Here is a 24,948-nt window from a genome sequence, read left to right on the forward strand (position 1 = left end):
TATAAAAATTACCTACATTAATTATTGAGAATATGCTTGGGTGATAATCTTATTGTCCTTACACGATATTACAGTCATGCTATCCAGGGATGTTCATTCTGATGATGTTAACAGATCTGTCAACCTTTACACATTTTTCATAGGTCTTCAATTTAACGTCAGCATAAGTAAGCAAGCTGTCACAAAAATGTGTTAAAACAATCGTTCTCTCCCCAATAAAATGAAAGAGAATAGAATGAAAGAACAGAATGAAAATTTTGATGCAAAAAGATTAAATATGCCTACAACCAAGGATTGAATCCAACACATTATAAATAACATTAGCTGAGATTATAATTAGAAAGTGATTTAATATGCTGCGTGTTTTTTTTTTTACATACATAATTTTTTTTTACGTCAGCGCCATGTGTGTATTAAACAACCAATTTCCAAAAGGATTATGGGGAGGGAAGGGGGGAATAAAAAATGCCCCTACTACCAACCCCCCATTACTGCAGAACCAACTAAAACACAATCATCTAGCTGAGTTTTCACAAATGATGCAGTTCTTGACTTTACAACTGGTTATATTAGTGTACACTAGAGATGAAAGTGGAGCAAAGGAAAAAACCCTGAAATATGGGGGGCCAACGTCCCCCGAAAATATTTTAATAACATAACACGCGAAACCCTGCATTCTAGTGCATTTTAGTACTTATTTGCACTAAAACAAGTTATAACTTTTAAGCCTTTTTCTTTCATGTACATTAATGATTAACATGTCAAAAATATCAAATTTAATTCCCCTAGTTAATGAGTAATTTTCAGGAGTGCATTTAGAAAACGCAGTGATTTTCCTGCTACACAGTTCATTACTTTGAAAAAAATCAGACAGTTGAAGGTAAAGTCAGCAAAATCCCAAAACAGCACTGTTAAAAAGTAAAGGTCTGTTATGGCCCTTTTCCACTACCCTTTTTCAGCTCACTTCAGCCCGACACGGCTCGCGTTTCAACTACCTCAGAGCAGCACGACTCAGCTCGCTTCAGCCCTACTCAGCACCCAAAACTCGCACAGTTTTGGAGTGGGGCTGAAGCGAGCCAAACCGAGCCAAGTGGGGCTAGGGGCGTGAGGAGACACTCCCCTGTGCACTGATTGGTGAGGAGGAGTGTCCTCACATGCCCACACACACCCCGCGAGCACGCTGGGATCTGTAAACACCGTAAACCCGGAAGAAGAATTACGAATTACGAGAATTTCTGAAGCCTTATGCGCCTCGCCTCATCTATACGCTCTTGCCAGTATCTGTTGGCGATAGAGCTGTGCAATATATCGTATTTTTATCACGATATCGATATTGGTGTCAAACGATATCAAAATTCATAATATCGATATGAAACGATTTTTTGTCATTTGTCGAAAGGGACGTGCACAATATTTCTACAATGGCAATAAAACAACAATAACATTGATGTGACAGTAAGGTAAAACGAACCCTTCTGTCCCCTAAGGCACACCGTAGCCTTGCATACGTCATCCATTCTACTCCCGCGATATCTCCGCAACAGTAAAAAATCAGTTCTTCTGTTTTCATACGTGTCGGGTGATTTGATATATTGATTTCTTAATATGTTGTTTGATTTGCTTGCTAATAGTTATAATAATACAATTAACATATATTTACGTCATATTTTTGGATGTGGGACTGGGTAATGTAAAAATGGCATCTACGGAAGAAAACAAGCACAACAATATTAGCACATATCCAGCTTGCTAGCTGTGTTAGATGTGTTAAACCGTGTGGATTTAAGTGGAATAATTGCGAGTCGTCCTGTGGTCAAGGCAGCGTTTTAAGGTAAGGCAATTTGGTTATTAACGTTGCCCGCCGCGGCATGTTTACTTGGGTTCATTTGATTTTGACTTGTGCATCTGCAGCTAGCATCATGCTTTGAAGCAGGTTCTGCTAAGGACGGGTTTATTGCGCGATGTAGACGGACTCAGATGTAATTACATTGTTTTTAAAATTCCGTGCGCTTAAAACGGTGTCCCCCTGCTAATCATGTAGCCCTAATCATCTGTTGCTTTTACTTTTCTTAATGGCGAGTGAAATATCTCTGCAAATGGTATTTCAATGCTGACATGCCAAAAAGATAGCGCAGTCCACATTTGGAAGATGAAGGAAGAGAAGCCTATTTTCATGCATGTTAATTCTTAAGGACTTGTCTCTATATTGTGCGTGTTTAATGTTGGTGTCTTAACAACACACAAGCTTACGTTGTAGTGTGTGTGTGTGTGTGTGTGTGTGTGTGTGTGTGTGTGTGTGTGTGTGTGAGAGAGAGATTTTATCCTTGGCTGGCTACGAGCCAGTGTGGACGTTACGCAGTAATCACTGGATACCAGCGCTGGCTCCATCCTCTGTGATCGGAAATGTTGAGTGAGGAGAACGTGAGCCTTGTGCAGGCTATAGGACCTATGCAAAGTACGCGCTTGCACAGTAAATAGTTTAAGTAAAAGGCGTTTCAGGGTACAACGGGAAGGGTTGACAGGTAGCCTATGAGGCCTGTACTATAAAAATGTGGCCCGGTGCCTCAGGTGTTGATGATCAGGGCTTTAAAAAAAGGTGTATAAATATCGTTTTAAAAATCGCGATATCGATATTTACTGAAAAAATCGTGATATTGATTTTTTCCAATATCGAGCAGCCCTAGTTGGCGTTGTCGGTGACAACAAGCCACAGCACCAAGACCAGCAACACTAACGACTCCATGTCCTCCATGTTTATTGTTTACTATCCGGGTCGTGAGACTACCGCTTAAAAGCTCACTGATGTCACTGTTTGCGCCGCCTAACGACATCACGTGACGTCCACCCACTTTCACTAACTCCACCCAATGTGTCCACCCACTTCCAGCCAGCACGGTTCAGCGCGGTTGTAGTCGAAATGCAACGTTGGGGACATTGAGCCTCGTTTATCAATCTTTTAGTAGAGTTGTGCGTTTGCAGAAGCTAAAGTGAACTAAACATTTCCAATTCATATTTATGCAAGTTGAAGCCACTTGTTTACATTAGTTCATATTGTCTGTAAATTTAAACACACCAATGAATACCAAGTTTCTCATGTAAATCAGGGCCGTAGCTAGGATTTTTCAAGGGGGGGGGGGGGGGGGGCGGTCACACACTGACTGGCAGCCTGAGTGCATTATGTAACAAAAAATAATTACCATTGCTAGTTTTAGGCAGCTTAGAAACCGGCTCTTCCATTATTGCAGTTTCTTCCACATTTTCTTGATGTTGTATTGTAGAAACGGCACTAAAACTTAGCTTCGAAAGCACAAAATGCAACTTTGATGGAAAAAATATATATAATAAATTGCTTACCTCTCTTCACGTCGTAAGGAGGAAAGTTTTGCTTGTTTTGACATGGCGAATTATTAACACGAGGAAATACTTGTAATTCGCAACTAAAAAGACTGCAGCTACACTGGCAGCTTGAACATGCTTTCTAGTGCAATTGTGTTGCACAGAAAGGTGTCAGTCCTGCGCACCTTAGCGCGTGCACCTGAAGGCGCGCCTTGGGCGCGCACGCGCCTAACAAGCTCCGGCACGCGCGCTGTTAACAAAGAACACCTGTCTTTAATCAATGAACTATGTTTGGGCTATTTAAGGACCGTGCCCATGCAAGGACGATGTGAAGTATTACGCCGCGTCTAGGAATGTGAAAAATCTGAAAAATAAATTTCTCCATTCGGAAAACCGGAGAGTTTCAAGAGCTTTGTCAAATATCCGGATTTCCGGGTAAATCCAGAAGACTTTCATCTCTGGTACACCCTCCCATATGATAAAATCATTTATCATGATATCTTAAAATGGAAACTTACAAGTCAGGAAAAAAAACAACATTGCATAATGATCTCACCATTGGAGCAGATGAAACACCAGCTGACATTGACATGTGTATGATGCCTGCAGCCTTTCTTAGGGCTGAAGTGGTTGGTACATAACATAGTAGCAGGCGTCAGAACCTCACTTCCTGCTGCTATGCACAGGTCTCCAGTGTGGTATGCTACTGGGCAGCGCAGACAGCGAATCATTTTCCCTGAAGCATACATATTAAAAAAATTAAACCAATCACAAAAGAAACTGCAACACTTACTTCGTATATAGCAGCAGGAGTCTTGCCCGAATGTGAGAACGCAGTACCTTTGGTGGCTTTTGCTGTGCCACGGCCACTGCAGTGACAGGTGAGGCAAGTGTGTAGTGGGCAGCGGAATCCTCGGTTATCAAAAACAGTTAAAGCACTTAACCGCAAGCATGCCTCATGGTAGAATCGACCACAGTGTAGGACGCTGCAGCGCTTCACCTCCCCTTCAGACTTCTTACAAATGAAACATGCATGCACTCCTGAAACACAGATACACAAGATAAGCGAATTACAAAAGGGTCACACCTACAGTTAACCACAGAAAAGTGGTTAAGGGAGTGGGAAGATTCAGGGCCAGCTCTTGCCTTTTTCTTATTGGGTGGGGTAGGGGACTCTTTAGGTAGCATTAAGATGGTGGCAAAATAAACAACTGCACTAGTGTCTGGTATCTCTACAGGATAAACAAAATACAGCCCGATAAGGTCATTTTAGGAATCTGATCAACAGAAAGTGCTTTGACTTTCATGAACACGCGTCACTGTGACATCCACCTTCCTGATTCGCTGGCGTTGGTCATGACACGTTGGTCATGTGACGCGACTGCTGAAAAACGGCGCGGACTTTCACTTCCTGCTATTTGTCCCGAATCACTGCTCGTGCGCTTCACTCGCGCGCTCTGTGAGCTGCGCAGGACCGGAGTGCGCACCCTCCAGAGGGCACTCACTGTTCAGGGCAGAGTGATTTGGAGCGCAGGATGCCTGCGGAGCCGAGCATATCCGTGTATTGGCGTTGCTGTGTGCACGCGAATCGTTTTAAAAACGTTAATCTGATGATCCGCTGATACGGTCTAATGTAAATGCCAGAGAAATCCAATCCTACATGCACAGTGTTTAAATCGAGCTATTGTTATGAGGTGCATTGTGCACCCGAGCCATAGGTGGCGCTACACGCCCCATCGTGTTGGTACACTTCCGGTTGTCGTCATGAAGAAGAGCTATTCAAGAGTATAAACAAAGTGACTACAGGCGGAAATTAGCATGCACTGCTATAACCTGGTACAGACATCTGTCCTGACCACAAGGATAATGTTTAATTTGTACACTGTCTCTTTTAAAAATAAAAACTCTAAACTCTAAGAAGAGTGTTTGTAGTTTGTATGTATGAACAGAAGTGTTCCTAATAAAGTGGGCGGCTAAGGTGAAGTGTCATGCCGACCGAGGCTGTTTTTTCGACACAATTCACAGTTATGCAACAGCTGTACAGATGTATTTGGTGATACAGTAAGTGAGCTAAATTTTAACAGTGCAAACAATGCCACAAAAAGAAAAGATTCATGCCGTTGTCATGATTCGTTGTCATGCCGACCGAGGCTGTTGTGTTTCCCTTGTGGTCTTGTCACTTCCGGAAGGGGCAGTGCTGAAGTAAGTAGCTCGAATACGTAGCTCAATAGGGTTTACATGCACTAACTAGCTCGGCAGAAATCGCATAATCTAGGTCGTGTAGCTCGATTCCAAGAAATCAAGTTCGGTTCAATTTCAGCCGAATTAAGGTGTATACATGGCATTTTGAACTTCGATTTCAGTCGAGCAACGGCAGAAATTCGATTCTCTCTATGTGCATGTAAACGTAGTGATTGAGGCATCATGTTGGTGTGGGTCACTGGAGGCTGGGTGTGAACGGCGAGTCATTAGGGTGATCAAAGAATTGCCCGTTAGGGTGATCAATGGCAATCTGACTCTCTCTGTCCTCCTGTGAGTCACCGAAAACAGCTGGGTCCTGGCGTACACCCAGCCGTCTGGGAAGAGTGTCCAAGACCGCCTTGTAGATGTTTGACAAATGATGTCTTAGACCCCCACCTCTGTTCAGTGATGGCCGTTCCAGGTTGACAAAAATGGCTTCTTTAACTCCTCGCTCATACCAACGATCCTCTCTGGCTAAGGCTACGTTTACACTAGACCGTATCTGTCTCGTTTTCTTCGCGGATGCACTGTCCGTTTACATTAACCCCCCTGAAAAAGCGGGGAAACGGGAATCCGCCAGCGTCCACGTATTCAATCTAGATCGTATCTGGTCCGGTGCTGTGTAAACATTGAGAATACGCGAATACGCTGTGCTGAGCTCTAGCTGGCGTCTCATTGGACAACGTCACTGTGACATCCACCTTCCTGATTCGCTGGCGTTGGTCATGTGACGCGACTGCTGAAAAACGGCGCAGACTTCCGCCTTGTATCACCTTTCATTAAAGAGTATAAAAGTATGAAAATACTGCAAATACTGATGCAAATACTGCCCATTGTGTAGTTATGATTGTCTTTAGGCTTGCCATCCTTCCACTTGCAAGTAATAAGTGATCTGCGCTGGGATCACACACACAGCGGCTCAGTCCCGAATCGTGGCTTGTTCACTTCACTCGCGCGCTCTGTGAGCTGCGCAGGGCCGGAGTGCGCACCCTCCAGAGGGCACTCGCTGTTCAGGGCGGAGTGATTTGGAGCGCAGGATGCCTGCGGAGCCGAGCGTATCCGCGTATTGGTGTTGCTGTGTGCACGGCTAACGGTTTTAGTGTAAACGCGAATCGTTTTAAGAACGTTAATCTGATGATCCGCTGATTCGACGTAATGTAAACGTAGCCTAAAATGTGTACGTTACAATCCTGAAATGAGTGTCCTTTGTTGTTGAGATGAATGTAGACAGCCGAGTCCTGGCCTGAGGAGCTGGCTCTCCTGTGTTGGGCCAAGCGCCTGTATAGACCTTTTTCAGTCACGTAACCTTCGTAAACGCGACCGCCATTTTGGACATGTAGTGGACTTCGGCTCGAATCGGTTTGAATGCGAGGAAGGCGACAAACATAAAAGAAAAAAAGAGCGAGATGCAGAAAACTGTATTTACTAGTTTACTGTAATTATGATCTGGCAGCTATTTACACCGGATCCAGTGTAAATAGCTGCCGGAGCCAACGTCCGGCCGGCCGCGGGCTAGTGCGCACCGGAACCTTGGACGTTGGCTCCGGCAGCTATTTACACTGGATCCAGTGTAAATAGCTGCCAGATCATAATTACAGTAAACTAGAATGGAATGTTAACAGCAATGTAATGCCTTTTCTGGCTAATTTTATTCATCTTACCTCCAACAAAGTGGTCACTACACAAGCGTTGGTATGCCGCTATCCATCTTCTCCGTCGGTCAGCATCTACCGGGATCCAATAAAATGATAACCCTTGCCTTGTTTGTTGGTTACTACATCCAGGTGCACAACAATATAGTGGCATGATGGAAGTCTTGCTGAAAATAAACACTTTCTTTGCTGCCGTTCCTCAATGTTGACTGTGGTAAACTACTGGAAGTACATGTCCAAAATGGCGGACGCGTTTGTCGTGACGTCACGTGAAAAGGGTCCATAGCGGTTGTTTCGTCTCCCCAATATACGAATCCGTGCAATCATCACTGCACTGAACTGCATACACTACGTTGTCCTGTTTGTGTCTGGGTATTCTGTCCTTAGGGTGGACCAGTTTCTGCTTCAGGGTGTTACTGGGTCTGAAATGTACCGGAATGTTGTGTTTGTAGAAGATCCTCCTGAGTTTCTCGGATAGACCAGAAATGTAGGGAATGACAATGTTCTTGCGTTTGTTCCTGTTATCATCCTTGTCAGTTATGTTCCTTTTTATGCTCTTTAGGAAAGCCCAGTTGGGATAACCGCAATTCTGAAGTGCTTTCTTGATATGATTCTGTTCCTTCTCTTTTCCCTCTAATGTTGTAGGAATGTTCTGAGCCCTGTGTTGCAAGGTCCTAATGACCCCCAATTTATGTTCCAGTGGGTGGTGAGAGTCGAAAAGTAGGTACTGGTCTGTGTGTGGGGGTTTCCAGTAGACCTCAATACTAAGGCTTCTGTCTTGTCTAATGTGTACATCACAATCCAAGAAGGCTAGATTATTCCCACTGACATCCTCCCGAGTGAAGTTGATGTTGCTATCCACTGCATTGTGTTTCGAGAAAGCTTCTACCTCATGGATTTTGATTTTAACCCAGGTATCATCCACGTATCTAAACCAATGGCTGGGAGCAACTCCTGCAAAAGTGGTCAAAGCTATATGTTCCACTTCCTCTATGTATAAATTGGCTACAATAGGGGACACTGGTGATCCCATGGCGCATCCATGCTTCTGTCTGTAGAAACTTTCATTAAACTGGAAATAAGTGGTAGTCAGGCAGAGGTCAAGCAGGGTGCAAATCTGATCCGTGGTGAGTTTCATTCTATCCAGCAAGGAGCTATCCTGAAGCCTCCAGTGACCCACACCAACATGATGCCTCAATGACACCTTAGATGAGCTGGTCATCAGAATTCTGATTCTGATCCAGGAGAAGATAAATATCTGATACTCCCTATTAGTCAGACAGAACTGAAGAAGCCTTTTGGACGAGAGCTGAAACGTTTTCAAGCATTTTCAAGCAAGTCCAGTTGCCCATTTCTACCACCCACAGTATACTATGACCTGGATGATTGAGAATCTTCACAGACATGTTGACATCAACAAGCTTCTGGTAGACGTCTGGTTGGATATTTGACCACTCTGTTTGGCAGAATTAGTAGAGTTCAATTAAATGTGTGCATTTCCTGGCACAGACCCGACTTTTAAGCATAGTCCACACATTTTTGATAGGGTTGAGGTTAGGACTTGTTTTAAGGTGAACATTAACCTGCTTTATTCATTCCACAACCCTCAACTGTGTTCAGGCTTCTGATGGTTTGAGATTATACTGAAGAATTCTGAATTAGTCCTCCTTCATTATTCCATCCACTTGCAATACACCAGGTCCACTGGCAGCAAAACACATACTACCACCACCATGCTTAACAGTTGGTACAATCTGACCAAACAGCAATCTCTGTCTCATTGGACCGTAAAACCTTTCTTTAGAAGCCTTCTTCTTTGTCCATGTGGTTAGTTTTAAACTCAAGTTAAGCTTGAAGGTGTCCATTTTGGAGCAGGGGCTTCTTTATTGCACAGCAGCCTCTAAGTCCATGGTGATGTAAAATTCCAGCAGCTTCCAATTCATGGCAGGCCTGTGCCTTGGTGGGTCTTGGGTTGTTCCTGACCATCCAAACAAATTTCCCCTTTGTTGAGGGTGACCGTTTGGGTCTTCTTCTAGACCTTGGCAAAGTGGCTACACCTCCCAATAACTTGTACTTGTCAACCAAACTCTTTATATGTTGGCACAGAGGAGCTACCGATTATAGTCAGTCCTTGGCAAGTTAAGACATTTTGGAACTTTCAGCATGGATGAATAATCTAAATGGGTGTACAGTACCAGCCAAAAGTTGGGCCACAGTCATTACTATGAATGGGTAAATATGTCCATACTTTTGACTGCTACTCTCTCTCTCTCTCCATGTGTGTGTGTGTGTGTGTGTGTGTGTGTGTGTGAGTGAGAGAGAGATTTAATAAATATTATAAACAAACAAACCAAACAAACCCTGATAATTTATTTCAGGTTTTTTGAAATTAAAACTTTTGCCATTCAGGGCAGCAGACACACTGTTGAATCTTTTTATTTCTGCATTAAAAAATAAAAAAACTTGTTCAAAGTACTGCTGATGCAACTAGCAATAAGAAGTAGGTCATCCTGGATCTGCTGTGCTCTCTGGGCAAGGTGCATTCATGTTTACACTAGCTAAACGCAATAACCAAGAAATGCACAAAAACTAATCAGGTCACTGAAAACACTGTTACACCCCATTTCTTTTATGCAATTTGTTGCAGATACTTATTTTCAAGAGATGGGCTCCATCCTAAATCACTGCACTGAACAATATGTCTAGAAATACAGCAGGACACAAGTATAAGTCCTGATGCTGTAACATTGGTGACATGGCATAGCATTTTAGACATTTAATACCATAGACTCAAGACTTATGGCCCTTTTCCACTACCCTTTTTCAGCTCACTTCAGCTCGCTTCAGCTCACTTCAGCCCGACACGGCTCGCGTTTTGACTTCTTCAGAACAGCACGACTCAGCTCGCTTCAGCCCTGCTTAGCACCCAAAACTCGCACGGTTTTGGAGTGGGGCTGAAGCGAGCCAAACCGAGCTGAGTGAGGCTGGGGGCGTGAGGAGACACTCCCCTGTGCACTGATTGGTGAGGAGGAGTGTCCTCACATGCCCACACACGCCCCGCGAGCACGCTGGGTCTGTAAACACCGTAAACCCGGAAGAAGAAGAATTACGAATTACGAGAATTTTTGAAGCCTTATGCGCCTCGTCTCATCTATACGCTCTTGCCAGTATCTGTTGGCGTTGTCGGTGACAACAAGCCACAGCACCAAGACCAGCAACACTAACGACTCCATGTCCTCCATGTTTATTGTTTACTATCCGGGTCGTGAGACTACCGCTTAAAAGATCACTGATGTCACTGTTTGTGCCGCTTAACGACATCACGTGACGTCCACCCACTTTCGCTAACTCCACCCAATGTGTCCACCCACTTCCAGCCAGCACGGTTCAGTGCGGTTGTAGTCGAAATGCAACACCAACAGCCCCACTCAGCCCGACTCAGCACGGCACGGCTCAGCCCGACTCAGCCGCGTTTGTAGTGGAAAAGCGGCATTAGCCATGGTGAAACATATACCTAATATACCTACATGACTAATACAGATTTAAAATTTTTCTACAGTTTTTATTGAAAAAATTAAATAAATAAATTGAGGGCACCTTGGTGATTGCAAGGATCTTGGTCAAGTGTCTCTTCTTTACCTGTGCGGCAGGCAGGGCAGAGCACCTTATCTGTTGGCTGGTCTAAACTCATACACTGCAGGTGGTATGAACCATAGCATTGTCCTTCACACGTCACCAGGTCCTCACTTGTCTTTTCACAAACCTGAACACACAGAACTTATCAAAAAACAGACAAAAAAGGAAAAAAAATAAAGGAATACCACAAATCTACACTCACCTGACACACACACTCCTTTTTATTACTGACTGTACGCTCTGCCTTCCTGGTCGAATGGGCTTCATCAGTGGGAGAATCCGGTCTCTCCTGATAAGAAATCTGTATCAGATTGGAGTAGATGTTTGGTTAAAACTACTTGAAAGCAACATCAAAAAGGAATATACCTCTTAGGTCATTTCTATTTCAATTATTCTGATTTATTTGCTATTAAACATTTGTCTGCGTAAGCGCAACAAGCATAAATATGAGCTCAGAATGAAGAGAAACATACAATACCAGTCAAAAGTTTGTACACCCTTACTCATTCATAGGTTTTTCTGTATTTTGACTATTTTCTACATTGTAGAACAAAACTGAAGGCATCGAAATTATGACATAACATATGGGACATATATGGAATTATGCGGTAAACACAAAACTTTTTTTTTAATTTCATATTTTCTTCAAAGAAACCAGCGTTTACCTCAATGACATTTTGCATACTACTAGCATTATCTTAACCAGCTTCATGAGGTCATCACCTGGAATGCTTTTCAATTAACAGGTGCCTCGTCAAAAATTAATTAGTGCAATTTCTTGCCTTCTTAATGCATTTGAGATCAAACAGTAAATAAATAAATAAATAAACAGTACAGTAAATAGCCCTATTCCACAACTGTAGTAATCCATATGTGAAGAACCGCTCAACTAAGTAAAGAGAAACGACATCCATCATTACGTTAAGACATGAAGTGTCTTAATTATTAAAGAAAGAGATTAGAAGGCATGTCCAAACTTTTGACTGGTACTGTATCTCTAGCACTACCTGGGTTGATGGACTGTGCTTCTTGGATGAAACTGACAGCAACTGGCTGCTAGGGCCCTGCTTTTTCTTCCTAACCCATCTTCCCTTATTTTGAGGCGCCTCCACTGACACAGAAATAGCAAAAGAGCACCATTATTTTAGAAACATAACTCATGAATGAATGATTAAAGGATCAAACAAGCAAGTAGCTAATTGGGATATTTACCAGAGACTGGTGTTTTGGGTCTCTTTCTTTTCTCAGTGATGGCAGGTTTTTGCCTCTTTCTCTTTTGTACACTAATGGGTGGCTCAGGCGTCTGTGCATTTCAAAAGGAGTAGAAAAAAAAATATAACCAGACCATCAAAATCTGTAGTATAACTGTCTGGCTAAAGCAGCATGCACCATGACCTTAATTACACTGGGCCCAATTGTACACACTCTAGAACCTGTGTTATATTGTCCACAGAACCCCTTTTGAGATTTTTTTTTTTTTACCTGGGTTCTAGAAATACAATTTGTTACTGCCAAACAAACAACTCTTCTAATACTATTGATCAGATTAACCCCAACATTGTTACATCAAAATCCCCATCACTGGACTGTGCTGCCCATTTAAAAATGTATCTATCAAATGGTCCAACCTTTAGCGTCTTGTGCCATTTTAAACCTTCCCCGAGCCTGGCCTTTTTCCTGGGTTGAGATTCCTCATCCACATTTAGCTCTTCAAGTGCACGCTTCGAGGCCGCCTTCATAACTGAACACAGAACAGATTTACTTAAGTCACCTCAGCATCCTCAAAAATGTACAGGATGCTATAAAATTTCTGTTTCAATATTAAAAATAAAGTGATGCAGATAAAAATAAAATAAACCAACTGTAGGAGACCACCTTTAGAGACAGCATCTGCCTTGTCCTTTTTTAGTTTTCTCTTCATCTTGCAAACTTCAGTGTCTAACAAAGAGACACAGAACATGCATCACAACAGCCAAACATTTCCAACACTACAACTGCTGAAGCATGCATCAATGCAAGGGACTGCAGATCCCAAATTCTCACCCAAAACCACTGGCTTTAGTAATTCTGTGTTTAGTCTTTCAGCAATAATAGCAGATGCCTTAATTTTCTTCCTTTTCAGGGAGTTTGGAGCAGCTGGAAACTTCTGTTTGAGTTTTCTCTGTTTCTTCTGGGATGCTTTCAATTGAGGGTCAATTTCAGCAAATAGGACAGCCTACATACACACACACACACACACACTTTATATAGGAACTGTAACACACTGGATAACACGGGTTATAATAGAACAGTGAGGGAAAAATAATGCAACACCTGTTTCAGTGATGACTTTTTCATGAATATTCCAGATTTATTCATTTTCACCATATTGGTCTCAAGTTTATCGGCAGCAATGGACATATCCTGAAATGAAACAAAAGTACAATTTGTAGCAGGAAAGACAAAAGAGAATAAATCAGGACTTACCAGACTCATAACCGCACTCACCTGTACAACAGTGTCAATGTGAGGGAGAACTACAACAGGAACAACTTCCTTTCTCTTTTTGTAAAGAGGAATTCGCTCCTTTTGGCTCCATTGCCCCCTGATAACTGGGGCTTTAGGTGCTTTAGTAGCTAGGGGCATTTTCCCTGCTGAAGTGCTGCTGTTGGTGGGAAGGGGGGTAGTAAGAGGGTTGCTCAGTGTTTGTACAGTGATGGGGCTGGACTGAGTAGAGTCGGGTGGAGTGAGGCTAGCTGTTTCTGGGAACTCTTTATGACGCCGCTGTTGCTGGTTCTGTTTGCACTGAAGTTCTTGCAGAATACGAGAGTTGAAATGCGGCTGACTACCCTCATAGGTGAAGCTGAACTTGGCTAGGCGCTCCTCTACAGGTAAAGCTACTGCCTCTGTTGCCTGGGAGATACCTGTATCCCACGGTATCCGCACTTTACGTGGGATAGACAGCTGAAGAAAAGACATTGAACAGAAAAAAACAGCTCTATATCATAGTACTTCAGTGCATTTCTGCTTCTAGAGCATATTGAGATGTTTTAACCATCTGGGGTCAAGAGCTTTGCCAGTGAAGCTCAGCAGGTTTAGAATGAGGTGGTCATGTCATATTAGAGAAATATCTTTGCGAGTTTTTTTTTTTTAAATCATCATACAAGCATGATAAACATATTGACAAAAACTTTATACTTTCCTACGTGCCCACTGCCAAATAATATAGTTTTTAAAATACCTAAATTAGATGAAACACAAAACTTGTCACCTTACTCGGTCACACCGGAGTCGGAGTGCTGAGCTCCCACTTACACATTCATAAAAGACTATTTCACATGGTAATGGAATGATAAATCACTTTCACTCCTTCAGTTTCAATTGGTTTCTCTTTCATGGTGAGAACACCCACCGTAAACAGGATAAAATCTGCCAGACATAGTTACAGCCATTTGGAGGTAAAACTTGTTTCAAGATGGCATGCGGATTTGGATGATTCAGGACAGCGATTCAATTCAATCTTGAGAACTGCGACACTGATGAGCAGTGCCATTTTTCTTTTTTTCTAACTTTGACTTGATCCAGCCGAAGATTAGCTCAAGTAAGTGTAAATATTTATTCTATTTATTATGTGCAGATCAGTCGATATGCGTGTGCTGTAGTACATGCATAGGAAAAATGACTGAGCAATTTTTCCAGAGTTAAAAGTATTTTCCTCAAAAATAGTTAATTTTGCTCCATTTTGAGTTTAGAGAGTAAAATTTGGACTTGGAGTGGGAGCAAAATTACAGAGTAATTGTGTAACAGAGTTGGTTGTGGCTCTGAACTGAGTAAAATAGTACAAGAATTAATTTCAAGACACACTGAAGAGAGTCAAATACCAAAATAAAGTCAAATACCAGATAAACGAAGGTGTTGTAAAAAGCAGTTTTACAACTGTGTTGGAATGTGTGAAAAAACATGACCTTACCGATTGTGACGAATCGTTTTGATCATTTGACCTGATGGGATTAAGAGTTGGCAGTGGGAGGGGTTTTCACTCTTCTCATTGAATGGAATTTTTTTTACTCTTCTCATTGAATACCCCTCCCACTGCCAACCCTTTATCCCCAAACAATAGTACATTCATTTTTTTGATGGCCAGTTAATTGTCCAAATCAATGGAGCAAATTTAAGTTTTTGCGCTTGATACACTCCTAAGATTGAACAGAATCACCTCAAGTAATCAAAACGGTTAGTCGCAATGGGTAGGTCATGGTTTTTTCAAACATTCCAACACAGTTCTAAAACTGCTTTTTACAACACCTTCATTTATCTTTTTTTTGTAAAAGTTCAATCAATCATGACATACGTATTGCATAGATATTATTGTAGCTGAACACACAAAAAAAAAAAGTCATAGGACTTTGAAAATACTGCTTAAATTTGTTGAAATTGACAAAAATCAGAGCATGCCAAAATCATGAGAGTGCCAGAAAATACCCTCAGACCCCAGAGGGTTAATGCAGCAATCACAGATAACATTAATACTCTATTTAATAGACTGTGAGTGAACAGTTTCAGTACCTTCTTGCTATCAGAGTGGAGAGTGGGCTGTTTATTTCCACGGCAAAGGGTCTGGTATTGTTCTTTCTCAGAGAAAATGACCAAGTTCTTTCCAGCAACATATCCTCTCTCTGGTGTGTCACTAAAATACTGTAGATGGTACAATAATCCTCTGCAATTGTTTGCTGTTGAAAAAAGAATAAGCATTAAATGAAAATACCTATGCTCTCATCATGAAAGTTACATGTCCGCTCCATTTCTGGTCTTTACCTTTCTGTCTGAAATGAAGGTTGAACTCTGGGTCTGCAGTGATCATACAAGGCCACCATGGGTATCCAAACACTTTAGCCCAGACAATATCTCCCACAGAAAACTGCACGTGTGGTTGCTCCTCTGCTCGTAATGTCTCATCGCCCACACCCTGAACACCAGTATCCTCCTCAGCAACCAATACAGGCTGGAGGGGGGAAAAAAGATAAAAACAATCAATATTTATATTAAGCTCATGCTCGAGTTATACACTGTGCTCACAGAAACAGTTCTAATCAGCAGTAGACCTATACTACACACAATTCTCTACATTTTTTTTAAAATAAAAATTACATTTTTAATTGCACAATTCAAACTACTAGAGTAAGGGCTTGATGGGCATTATATACACACACACACACACACACACACACACATATACATATATTTGTGTGTGCATATCTCTCTCACACACACAGCCCTCCACAATTATTGGCACCCCTTGCAAAGATTCATTAAAAAGTTTGGGAGGAGGTGAGATCTACCTTTCGGTGAAGCAGCTTCATCTCACACTAAAAAAAAATAAGGAAAAAAAAAAACTAACTGAAAAATGTATTCACAGGGAAAAAAAAAAAATCCGTCATCAATAAAGTTATTTTCAACAAAAACACATGCCACTACTATCAGCACCCCTGAAAATGATAGTGAACACAATGTAACTGAAGCATGTTTCCCATTTAAATTGTGCATGTTTGAGTTGATTGGAGTGTGTAGGAACTTTCAAGCTGTAACCCATGACTTCCTCATTAACTGGGGAACAAATATGAGGTGAGACAGAGGCCAGATTCCTGTTGCCATCCATCAGCATGGAAACGACAACAGAACACACAAACCAAATGAGGGAGAAGTGTGTTGACCTTCATAAATCAGAATTGTTATTTAAAAAAAAAAGGCGACTTGCCTGAAAGTGTCCATTTCTACTATTTCTACTGTTAAGACAATACTAAAGTGAACATTAACTGGAACTCTTACAATCTTGCCTGGAAGAGGACCCAAGTTTATTTCTTCCCCCATGTACAGTGAGGAGGAGGGTGAGAGGCCCAAAAAAATCCCCCAAAGATCATTGTTGGTGAATTACCAAAAAACACCCCCCACACAACTTAGGGTTTCCAAGTCTCCAAAACCACAATCAGACACCACCTCCGTGCCAAAAGATTGCCAGCAGGCATGTCAGCAAGAAGCCTTTTCCGTCAGTTCACCACAAGCATAAGCACTTCAAGTTTGCAAAACACCACTACAGCTTTGACTGGAACCATATTCCCTGATCTAATGCAACAAAAATGGAGCTTTTTGGCAATAAAAATTCAAGGTGGGTTTGGCGTAAAAAGAAGGATGGCTATAATGAAAAGAACCTAATCCCAACTGTAAAATATGGTGGAAGTTCCATGATATTTTGGGGCCGTTTTTCCTCCAAAGGCCCTGGAAACCTTGTTAGGTTACATGGCATCATTGGATCTTCCAGCAGGACAGTGATCTGAAGCATATGTCCAAACCAACGAAAAATGGTTATCTAACAACAGAATCAAGCTTCTGCCCTGGCCATCAGTCCTCTGACCTGAACGTCACTGAAAACCTATGGGGTGAGCTGAAGAGGAGCAGCACAAGAGAGGGCCTCGGACCCTGGATGATGCGGAGAGATTGTGTAAAGAGGAACGGTCTCAGATGCCCTGCTCTATCTCCAACCTTATAAAATGTTCTAGGAGAGACTCCATGCTGTTTTACTGGCAAAGGGAGGTTGTACAAAGCATTAAACGCAGGGGTGTCAATAATACTGTGTTTTTGTTGAAAATTATTTCTTCAAGGATTTGTTTTTCTCTGAACAAATTTCAAACAAAAGTTGGATTTTCTCATTTTTTTCAGTGTGAGATGAAGCTACTTCATCCAAAGGCGGATTTTTTCCCCTTAACCCTTTATTACTCATCTTTAAAGGGGTGCCAATGCACATGCAGTGCCCTCTGCAGTTATGTTTTTATATTATATATAAATTTTCAGGGTTCTCCAGAAAATCTGAAGTAATCGGCTTTAAAAAAAAAAAAAAGTGTAGACGTACAAGCCTCTAGAATTTGCGACAGCAACATGCCAAAGATGCCCTAATGCTAGGAAGGGTCTGGAGCATGCACCACCAGAAAAATTTTAAATTTGCATGCCTTCTGGTACATTCTCAGCTAATAAGTTACTATTTCCCTGTAAAATACTTGCAAAATATGTATGATATTTCCCTCCAAGCTGTGTGTGCTTGGCTTTCTCAGTTACCCTTTGTAGTATGCTGCCTGGCTCTGTAACATACGCTACGGCATGGTCACGTGGTCCAGCTCAGCCAATCAGTCTGTGAGAATCGATCAGCAAATATAGCATCGCTTCTGGTCTTGCCAGATCCGAATCGAAGACAATTTCATGGTGGAATAATTGGCTTTGTAGCAAATTATGGACAGTGGAGACAATATAAAATCGCTTGAACATTGAAAGGCAATTAAAAAAAAATTTTTCTAGAATTGAGTAGCCAGCTCAGACCATCTGTGTAGGCGGAGAAAACCGCCAGTTGCCAGTGCTTGTGGACATTTCTGAATATCAAAAATACGGGCAAGTGATATACTGGGAAGTGATGTACTGATATGCCACTTGTATTTTTCATATAAGCTACATCTGGGACGTGGAGAACTAAAACCATGACATATACAGAGGATATTACACAGTTGCATGAAGATATGAAGTTTGAGTAGTGAACATATTCACAAGTGAGTGAGTGAAAATATTTCAAACACAAGATAAACTTCATATCTTCACACAACCATGTAATGTTCTTTATGTAGACACATCCACAAAAAAAAAAAGTTAATTAAAAGAATTTTAATTTTGAACCAGTTTGCCATTTTGACAACGTGTGCCAAGTCAGCAGCAAAACACTGGAAGTGACATCATCAATATCCTCACCAGTGAGGATATTAGGAATTATTCCATCCACATTCACTGGATATGAGTAATCTCGCGCTCTGATAGCCTAGTAGTAGAGTAGCCAATCAGCTCATGTACAGTGAGCAGAGAAAAACAAAATGGAGCGTGCTACTGAACCAACAAAGGACAAAAAAAAAAAAAAAACCCACACCTCTACTTGAAAACAAAACCCTGAAAAATACAAAAGCGATAAAATATGGAATGAAAGTATGATGGTAAGAACGTCTTATTTTTCAAGAATTATTATAGCAGTTTTCACAAACTACTACTGTCATTTCACTGGTTGGTTTACATTCTAAGTAGAAATGATCTTCAGAGGTTTTTAGCGAATTTGCAAAAAATAAAAATGTTCTGTTTCTCAAAATCCAGTGAATGTGGATAGAATAAAATGGTTTTTCCACTCAATCGAGTTGTATATGGCTTATACCCAACTCAGCGCTATGCACCTCGTCGGCTATCAGCTCATGTACGACTCGATTTTGTGGAATAACTTCAACACGTCACTCAGATCCACAATGTATTTCACATGAAGAATGTGAGTTTTTCAACACAAAGACAAACTCTCTTTAAGCCAATGTGTAATTTTCTTTTCATTATATAGACACATTCACAAACAAAAAGTAAACTAAATTTATTAAAACAATTCTTGGATTTCCTCACGAGTGAAGACAAAAAAAAAAAAAAGTCACTCAACATCCCAGATGTAGTTTGCATGAAAAATACAAGAGGTATATTTCCCAGTAAAACACTCATGTCTAATATTTTATTTACACACACAAAAAAGAAAAAGAATTAAAGAGGGAGGAGTGTAGACTGGAATCAAAGCCATACCATGCCATTTGAAGTTACACAGGTAGGTACATCAATAACAGTAGCATCATTGGATTCAGAAGTCAAACCATCTGAGTCAAGGTCATATGACTCTCTGGACTTGTCACATGGTTCTACATTAATGTGAACGAGAGGCGATTTCTCAGAGTCATTAACAGCAGGGTCGACGGAGTGCCGTCTGCTTGGTGCCACTTTTTTCACTGGTCCCCTCAACTTGCATCCTTCGTTTGAAGCATTTGCAGGAGCCAGCATGCCTTCTGCTAAACTTAAAGCTGCGTTTGTTTCCTCTGCGCCATCTTCTCCATAGCTAACTTCATACCTGCTTGACGGTGGCGATTTTCCATTGGGCAAATGTTTGGTTATTTTGAGTGTGAGCTCAGGGGAGGAGTCAGGCTTCCTTTGCGGGCTGCCATGCTGAGGTCCAGACTCTACCGCTTTTAGGAGGGGTGATCCAGTAGGAGAAGTACAGAACTTTGACATCGTCTCCTGATCACCATTGAAGAACCGAGACGTCAGATCCTTCAGATGCTCGTGAGTGTGGTTATGGTTTCCCATCTTCTGCAAAACACCATCATGGGGCGTGGCTGCTAGCTGAGTAGCAGCTTTATCCATTAGAAGAGCAGGATCTGTGCTTCCATCACCCCGTCCCTTACATCCACATGGTGAATCTGATAACTGTTTCATACTGGTGGGGGTCTTTGGCTCAGGCATTGCAGGTAGAGATCCTCCCTTACTGTCCATTGGTGCCACTCAGTGATCTGTTGTAAAAATGAAGCACAAACATTGTATTGTTTTCTAATTCAGCTCAGGTCTTTTACAAATCAGAATCTCCACATGAGCATGAGAGAGAGAGAAGACGACCAAAAAAAAAAAAAAAAAAAGGGCAGCCTGATATCCAAACTCTTATTTAAAAAATCTGATTTATACGTTTTCGAAGTCACTCTCTCAATTTGTTTCATTCATGCCAGAAACTCTCATCCGTTTTGCACATCGCACTACAATCTTTTTTACTGCTGTATCTGCTGCTATTGCTCATTTGCACTACTGTTCATATACACCTCATACGCTGCTCTTCTAGCACCTTCTCCGTTACAGATATTGTACTGTATTTGCACTACTGCTATTTTGTGCATTGAGTGTATTTTTACCTATATTTATAAATATTTACAGTGGTGTGAAAAAGTGTTTGCCCCTTCCTGATTTTTTTTTGCACGTTTGTTACACTTAAATGTTTTGGATCATCAAACAAATTTAAATATTAGACAAAGATAAGCCCGTAGTCAGCTGGGATAGGCTCCAGCTTGCCTGCAACCCTGTAGAAGGATAAAGCGGCTAGAGATAATGAGATGAGACGAGAACACAAAATGCAGTTTTTAAATGAAGGTTTTTATTATTAAGGGGAAAAAAAATCCAAACCTACATGACCCTGTACGAAAAAGTGATTGCGCTCCCCCCAAAACAAATTAACTGTGGTTTATCACATCTTTTGAAAGCCAAGTTCAATTTCTCTAGCCACACCCAGGCCTGATTACTGCCGCACTTGTTCTCAATCAAGAAATCACTTAAATAGGACCTGCCTGACAAAGTGAAGTAGACCAAAAGATCCTCAAAAGCTAGACATCGTGCTGCGATCCAAAGAAATTCAGGAACAAATGAGAAACAAAGTAATTGAGATTTATCAGTCTGGAAAAGGTTATAAAGCCATTTCTAAAGCTTTGGGACTCCAGTGAACCACAGTGAGAGCCATTATCCACAAATGGTGACAACATGGAACAGTGGTGAACCTTCTCAGGAGTGGCCGGCCAACCAAAATTACCCCAAGAGCGCAGCGACGACTCATCTAAGAGGGTAAAAAAAAAAAAAGGACCCCACAACAACATCCAAAGAACTGCAGGCCTCACTTGCCTCAGTTAAGGTCAGTGTTCATGACTCCACCTTAAGAAAGAGACTGGGCAAAAATGGCCTGCACGGCAGAGTTCCAAGACAAAAACCACTGCTGAGCAAAAAGAACAAAGGCTCGTCTCAGTTTTGCCAGAAAACATCTTGATCCCCAAGACTTTTGAGAAAATACTCTGTGGACTGACGAGACAAAAGTTGAACTTTCTGGAAGGTGTATGTCCCATTACACCTGGTGTAAAAGTAACACAGCATTTCAGAAAAGGAACATCATACCAACAGTAAAATATGGTGGTGGTAGTGTGATGGTCTGGGGCTGTTTTGCTGCTTCAGGACCTGGAAGACTTGCTGTGGTAAATGGAACCAAGAATTCTGCTGTCTACCAAAAAAATCCTGAAGGAGAATGTCCGGCCATCTGTTCGTGACCTCAAGCTGAAGCGCACTTGGGTTCTGCAGCAGGACAATGATCCAAAACACACCAGCAAGTCCACCTCTGAATGGCTTAAGAAAAACAAAATGAAGACTTTGGAGTGGCCTAGTCAAAGTCCTGACCTGAATCCGATTGAGATGCTGTGGCATGACCTTAAAAAGGCGGTTCATGCTCGAAAACCCTCCAATGTGGCTGAATTACAACAATTCTGCAATGATGAGTGGGCCAAAATTCCTCCACAGCGCTGTAAAAGACTCATTGCCAGTTATCGCAAACACTTGATTGCAGTTATTGCTGCTAAGGGTGGCCCAACCAGTTATTGGGTTTAGGGGGCAATCACTTTTTTACACAGGGTCATGTAGGTTTGGATTTTTTAGAAGAAGAAACCTTTGTTACATGTACACTTCAAGCACAGTGAAATTCATCCTCTGCATTTAACCCACGTACACACGCAGAGCAGTGGGCAGCCACACCAGAGCGCCCAGGGAGCAGTCAGGGGTCAGGTACTGTACCTTGCTCAAGGGCACCTCAGCCCTAAGCCGCCCCACGTCAACCTAACTGCATGTCTTTGGACTGTGGGGGAAATCGGAGCACCCGGAGGAAGCCCATGCAGACACGGGGAGAACATGCAAACTCCACACAGAAAGGCCCTCGCCAGCCACGGGGCTCGAACCCGGAACCTTCTTGCTGTGAGGTGACCGTGCTAACCACTACACCACCGTGCCACCCTATTTTTCCCCCTTAATAATAAAAGCCTTCATTTAAAAACTGCATTTTGTGTTTACTTATGTAATATTTGTTTGATGATCTGAAACATTTAAGTGTGACAAACATGCAAAAAAAAAAAAAATCAGGAAAGGGGCAAACACTTTGACACTATCTATCTGTTTTTACAAGTAAGGTGAGAGAAAACCGGCATTTCGATTCTCCTATACGTCCTGATGTATAACGAATTGACAAAAAAAAAATCTTTGATTTGCATGAACGTACCAGCCACAATAGATCACATCAGGTTATATCAAGAAAGCCAGTGTGATGATAAACTCACTGTAAATCTACCCAATAGATGATGAAAGGCTCTGGGCGGCTGCTGCCTGCACTGCATACAGAGAGGGAAGAGAAGAAAAAAAAAAAAAAAGCAACTGCACCTGTAGCCTCTGCAGCATATGAACTGAACTGCCAGTGCATCTCAGTATGAAGAAAAAAAAACAAAAAACCTCATCTTACTGAGAAACGACTTGACCATGTGTGCACGCTCACGTGTAAAATACTGCCAGTTCAGCACAATCACTAGCACCATTTACTCAGAGTGCCCATGCTCAATGAAATGGGGATCTGGCCTGTAAAGATGGCTTCCCTTTTCAGTCTGCAGTGAGAGAGAAAGAGAGAGATCCAGGGAATTAATGCTGTATTAAAAAGACCTGGCCATGTGTGATGCATTTACTTAGTAGGGAAGAATATCAGCAGCCTAAGAGCAAACCAAAGAGCATCTTTATTCAAATGAAGACTGTTGAGTGAACACTGGATCTGACTATGGATGTGCTTTCAGTGCATCTCTCCAAGATGCTTTTGCAGACAAAAATAAATCAGGTCCAAGTCATTTTGAAGCATAAATGTAGATGGGAGTAAACTATTGTTATTGAAATGCTCCCTCTCTCTCACTCCATGAGAGAAACCTATTGATATTAATAGCCTTCTGTGACAAACCTGAAAAGCCTCATTAATGCCCTTTCCACTACAGGGCACTTTAATGCAAATAAACTGACGCCTCATGGAGTGTCGGGGCTCTGAAAGCGCACAGCGAGTCCCCGGACAGATCGCTCACCAACAGCACAATCATCTGCACCTGAATCAAACTCCTGAGTTAGCGACAATAACAGAGAAAACATGCTAACCGTGCGGCTAAAACTCCTCTAAACAGCCCACTGCTGGAAGAAGGAGCTAGCCAACTCGCTATAGCAACACACGCTTTCATTTTAACACACGAAGGCACTAAAACATGCAATTTCAGGAGAGAGAGAGAGAAAAAAGCCGCCAGGACAGAGATGCGGTGTGAAACGAAATGAAAAGTGCCCGTCAGTTTGTTGTGCAGGACAGCTAAAGCTAATCTGACTGACAAACCAGGTTAGGATGCTAGTTAAGTTAGCCTCTTAGCTTTTACACACTACAGCTGCTTAATGACACGCCAGCAAACGGGATATATGTGTGTGTTTTTTCCTCCCCCACAGAAATATTCCGGTTACACTTCTGTCATGTTACAGCTACAGCACCGTTTAATATTCTACCGAGCGTTAGTAGGACGACATTAACATGTATATTCAGCGTTAATAACCTGTTTGAAGCATTGCGTTACTCCGACCTCTATTCATTCGAGTTGAAGCTTTGCGGGGAAACTCGCCCCAATCAGCGCGAAAAATACTCACTTCCGATTGGCTGGCGGCAGCTGCTTAGCTCACCCGGCCTTTTCAAATGTGTTCCGCTCTCCGTTGCAACACAGCATCTTCAAAAAACAATAAACATGAACAAATGCCCGCGCAAAAATACAGAGATTTAAACTCACGATAAATAATTAACATTCCAATGTAACTTCTTTCTTTCGTTTCGTCAAAACAACTCCAGCGATCAGTGAGTGAAACAGGCCGCCAACAGAAATGAACAAACTGGACGGTATCCTCACCAAGTGACGTCAAAGGAAAGAAGGCGGGGCCCGGTCCGTGGTTGCCAGATTCACCATTATCACATCTTTCAAGATCGCGCGTGTTGCCCAAGCATTACCGATAAGATAAGATAGCCTTTTATTATCCCACAAGGGGAAATTTACATTGTTACAGCAGCAAAATATATAAAGAGAAATGAAGGAGTAGCAAAAAAAGGATATACATATAAAATAAATAAACTACAAATTTAGAGATTAAAAAAATTAACAAATTTGCATAAATTAACAGGTTTGCAGACATAGTTAACATAAGTATATTACAAATGTGGTATTGTACGTGTAAGTATTGCACAGATATTACCCAGATAGTATCCATCCATCATCGGTAGCTTTTATTCCTGTGCAGGGTCGCAGGCAAGCTGGAGCCTATCCCAGCTGACTATGGGCGAAAGGCGGGGTACACCCTGGACAAGTCGCCAGGTCAT

General features: G+C 41.9%; 1 protein-coding gene across 7 annotated transcripts in view; it reads right to left on the reverse strand.

The window, feature by feature from the left end:
- Positions 1-24,486, reverse strand: part of nsd2 (nuclear receptor binding SET domain protein 2) — a 53,229-nt gene extending 28,743 nt beyond the window's left edge. Inside the window, exons 1-16 of one of the 7 annotated variants that reach the window (XM_060925694.1) lie at positions 24,231-24,486; positions 22,956-23,173; positions 19,482-20,239; positions 15,660-15,846; positions 15,411-15,574; positions 13,353-13,808; positions 13,179-13,268; positions 12,909-13,080; positions 12,741-12,803; positions 12,494-12,606; positions 12,078-12,168; positions 11,873-11,976; positions 11,068-11,166; positions 10,869-10,992; positions 4,177-4,377; positions 3,893-4,072 (exon numbers count right to left, since the gene is read on the reverse strand). In XM_060925694.1, the coding sequence (XP_060781677.1) occupies positions 3,893-4,072; positions 4,177-4,377; positions 10,869-10,992; positions 11,068-11,166; positions 11,873-11,976; positions 12,078-12,168; positions 12,494-12,606; positions 12,741-12,803; positions 12,909-13,080; positions 13,179-13,268; positions 13,353-13,808; positions 15,411-15,574; positions 15,660-15,846; positions 19,482-20,222 (2,785 nt within the window). In that variant the 5' untranslated portion in view covers positions 20,223-20,239; positions 22,956-23,173; positions 24,231-24,486. Of the gene's footprint in view, positions 1-3,892; positions 4,073-4,176; positions 4,378-10,868; positions 10,993-11,067; positions 11,167-11,872; positions 11,977-12,077; positions 12,169-12,493; positions 12,607-12,740; positions 12,804-12,908; positions 13,081-13,178; positions 13,269-13,352; positions 13,809-15,410; positions 15,575-15,659; positions 15,847-19,481; positions 20,240-22,797; positions 22,817-22,855; positions 22,907-22,955; positions 23,174-24,139; positions 24,197-24,230 lie in introns of those variants that run through there. The other 6 variants (XM_060925697.1, XM_060925699.1, XM_060925693.1 and 3 more) reach the window with 6 other exon arrangements.
- Positions 24,487-24,948: the final 462 nt, after the last annotated feature.

Source organism: Neoarius graeffei, chromosome 7, assembly GCF_027579695.1.
Source record: "Neoarius graeffei isolate fNeoGra1 chromosome 7, fNeoGra1.pri, whole genome shotgun sequence".
Classification (NCBI taxonomy): domain Eukaryota; kingdom Metazoa; phylum Chordata; class Actinopteri; order Siluriformes; family Ariidae; genus Neoarius; species Neoarius graeffei.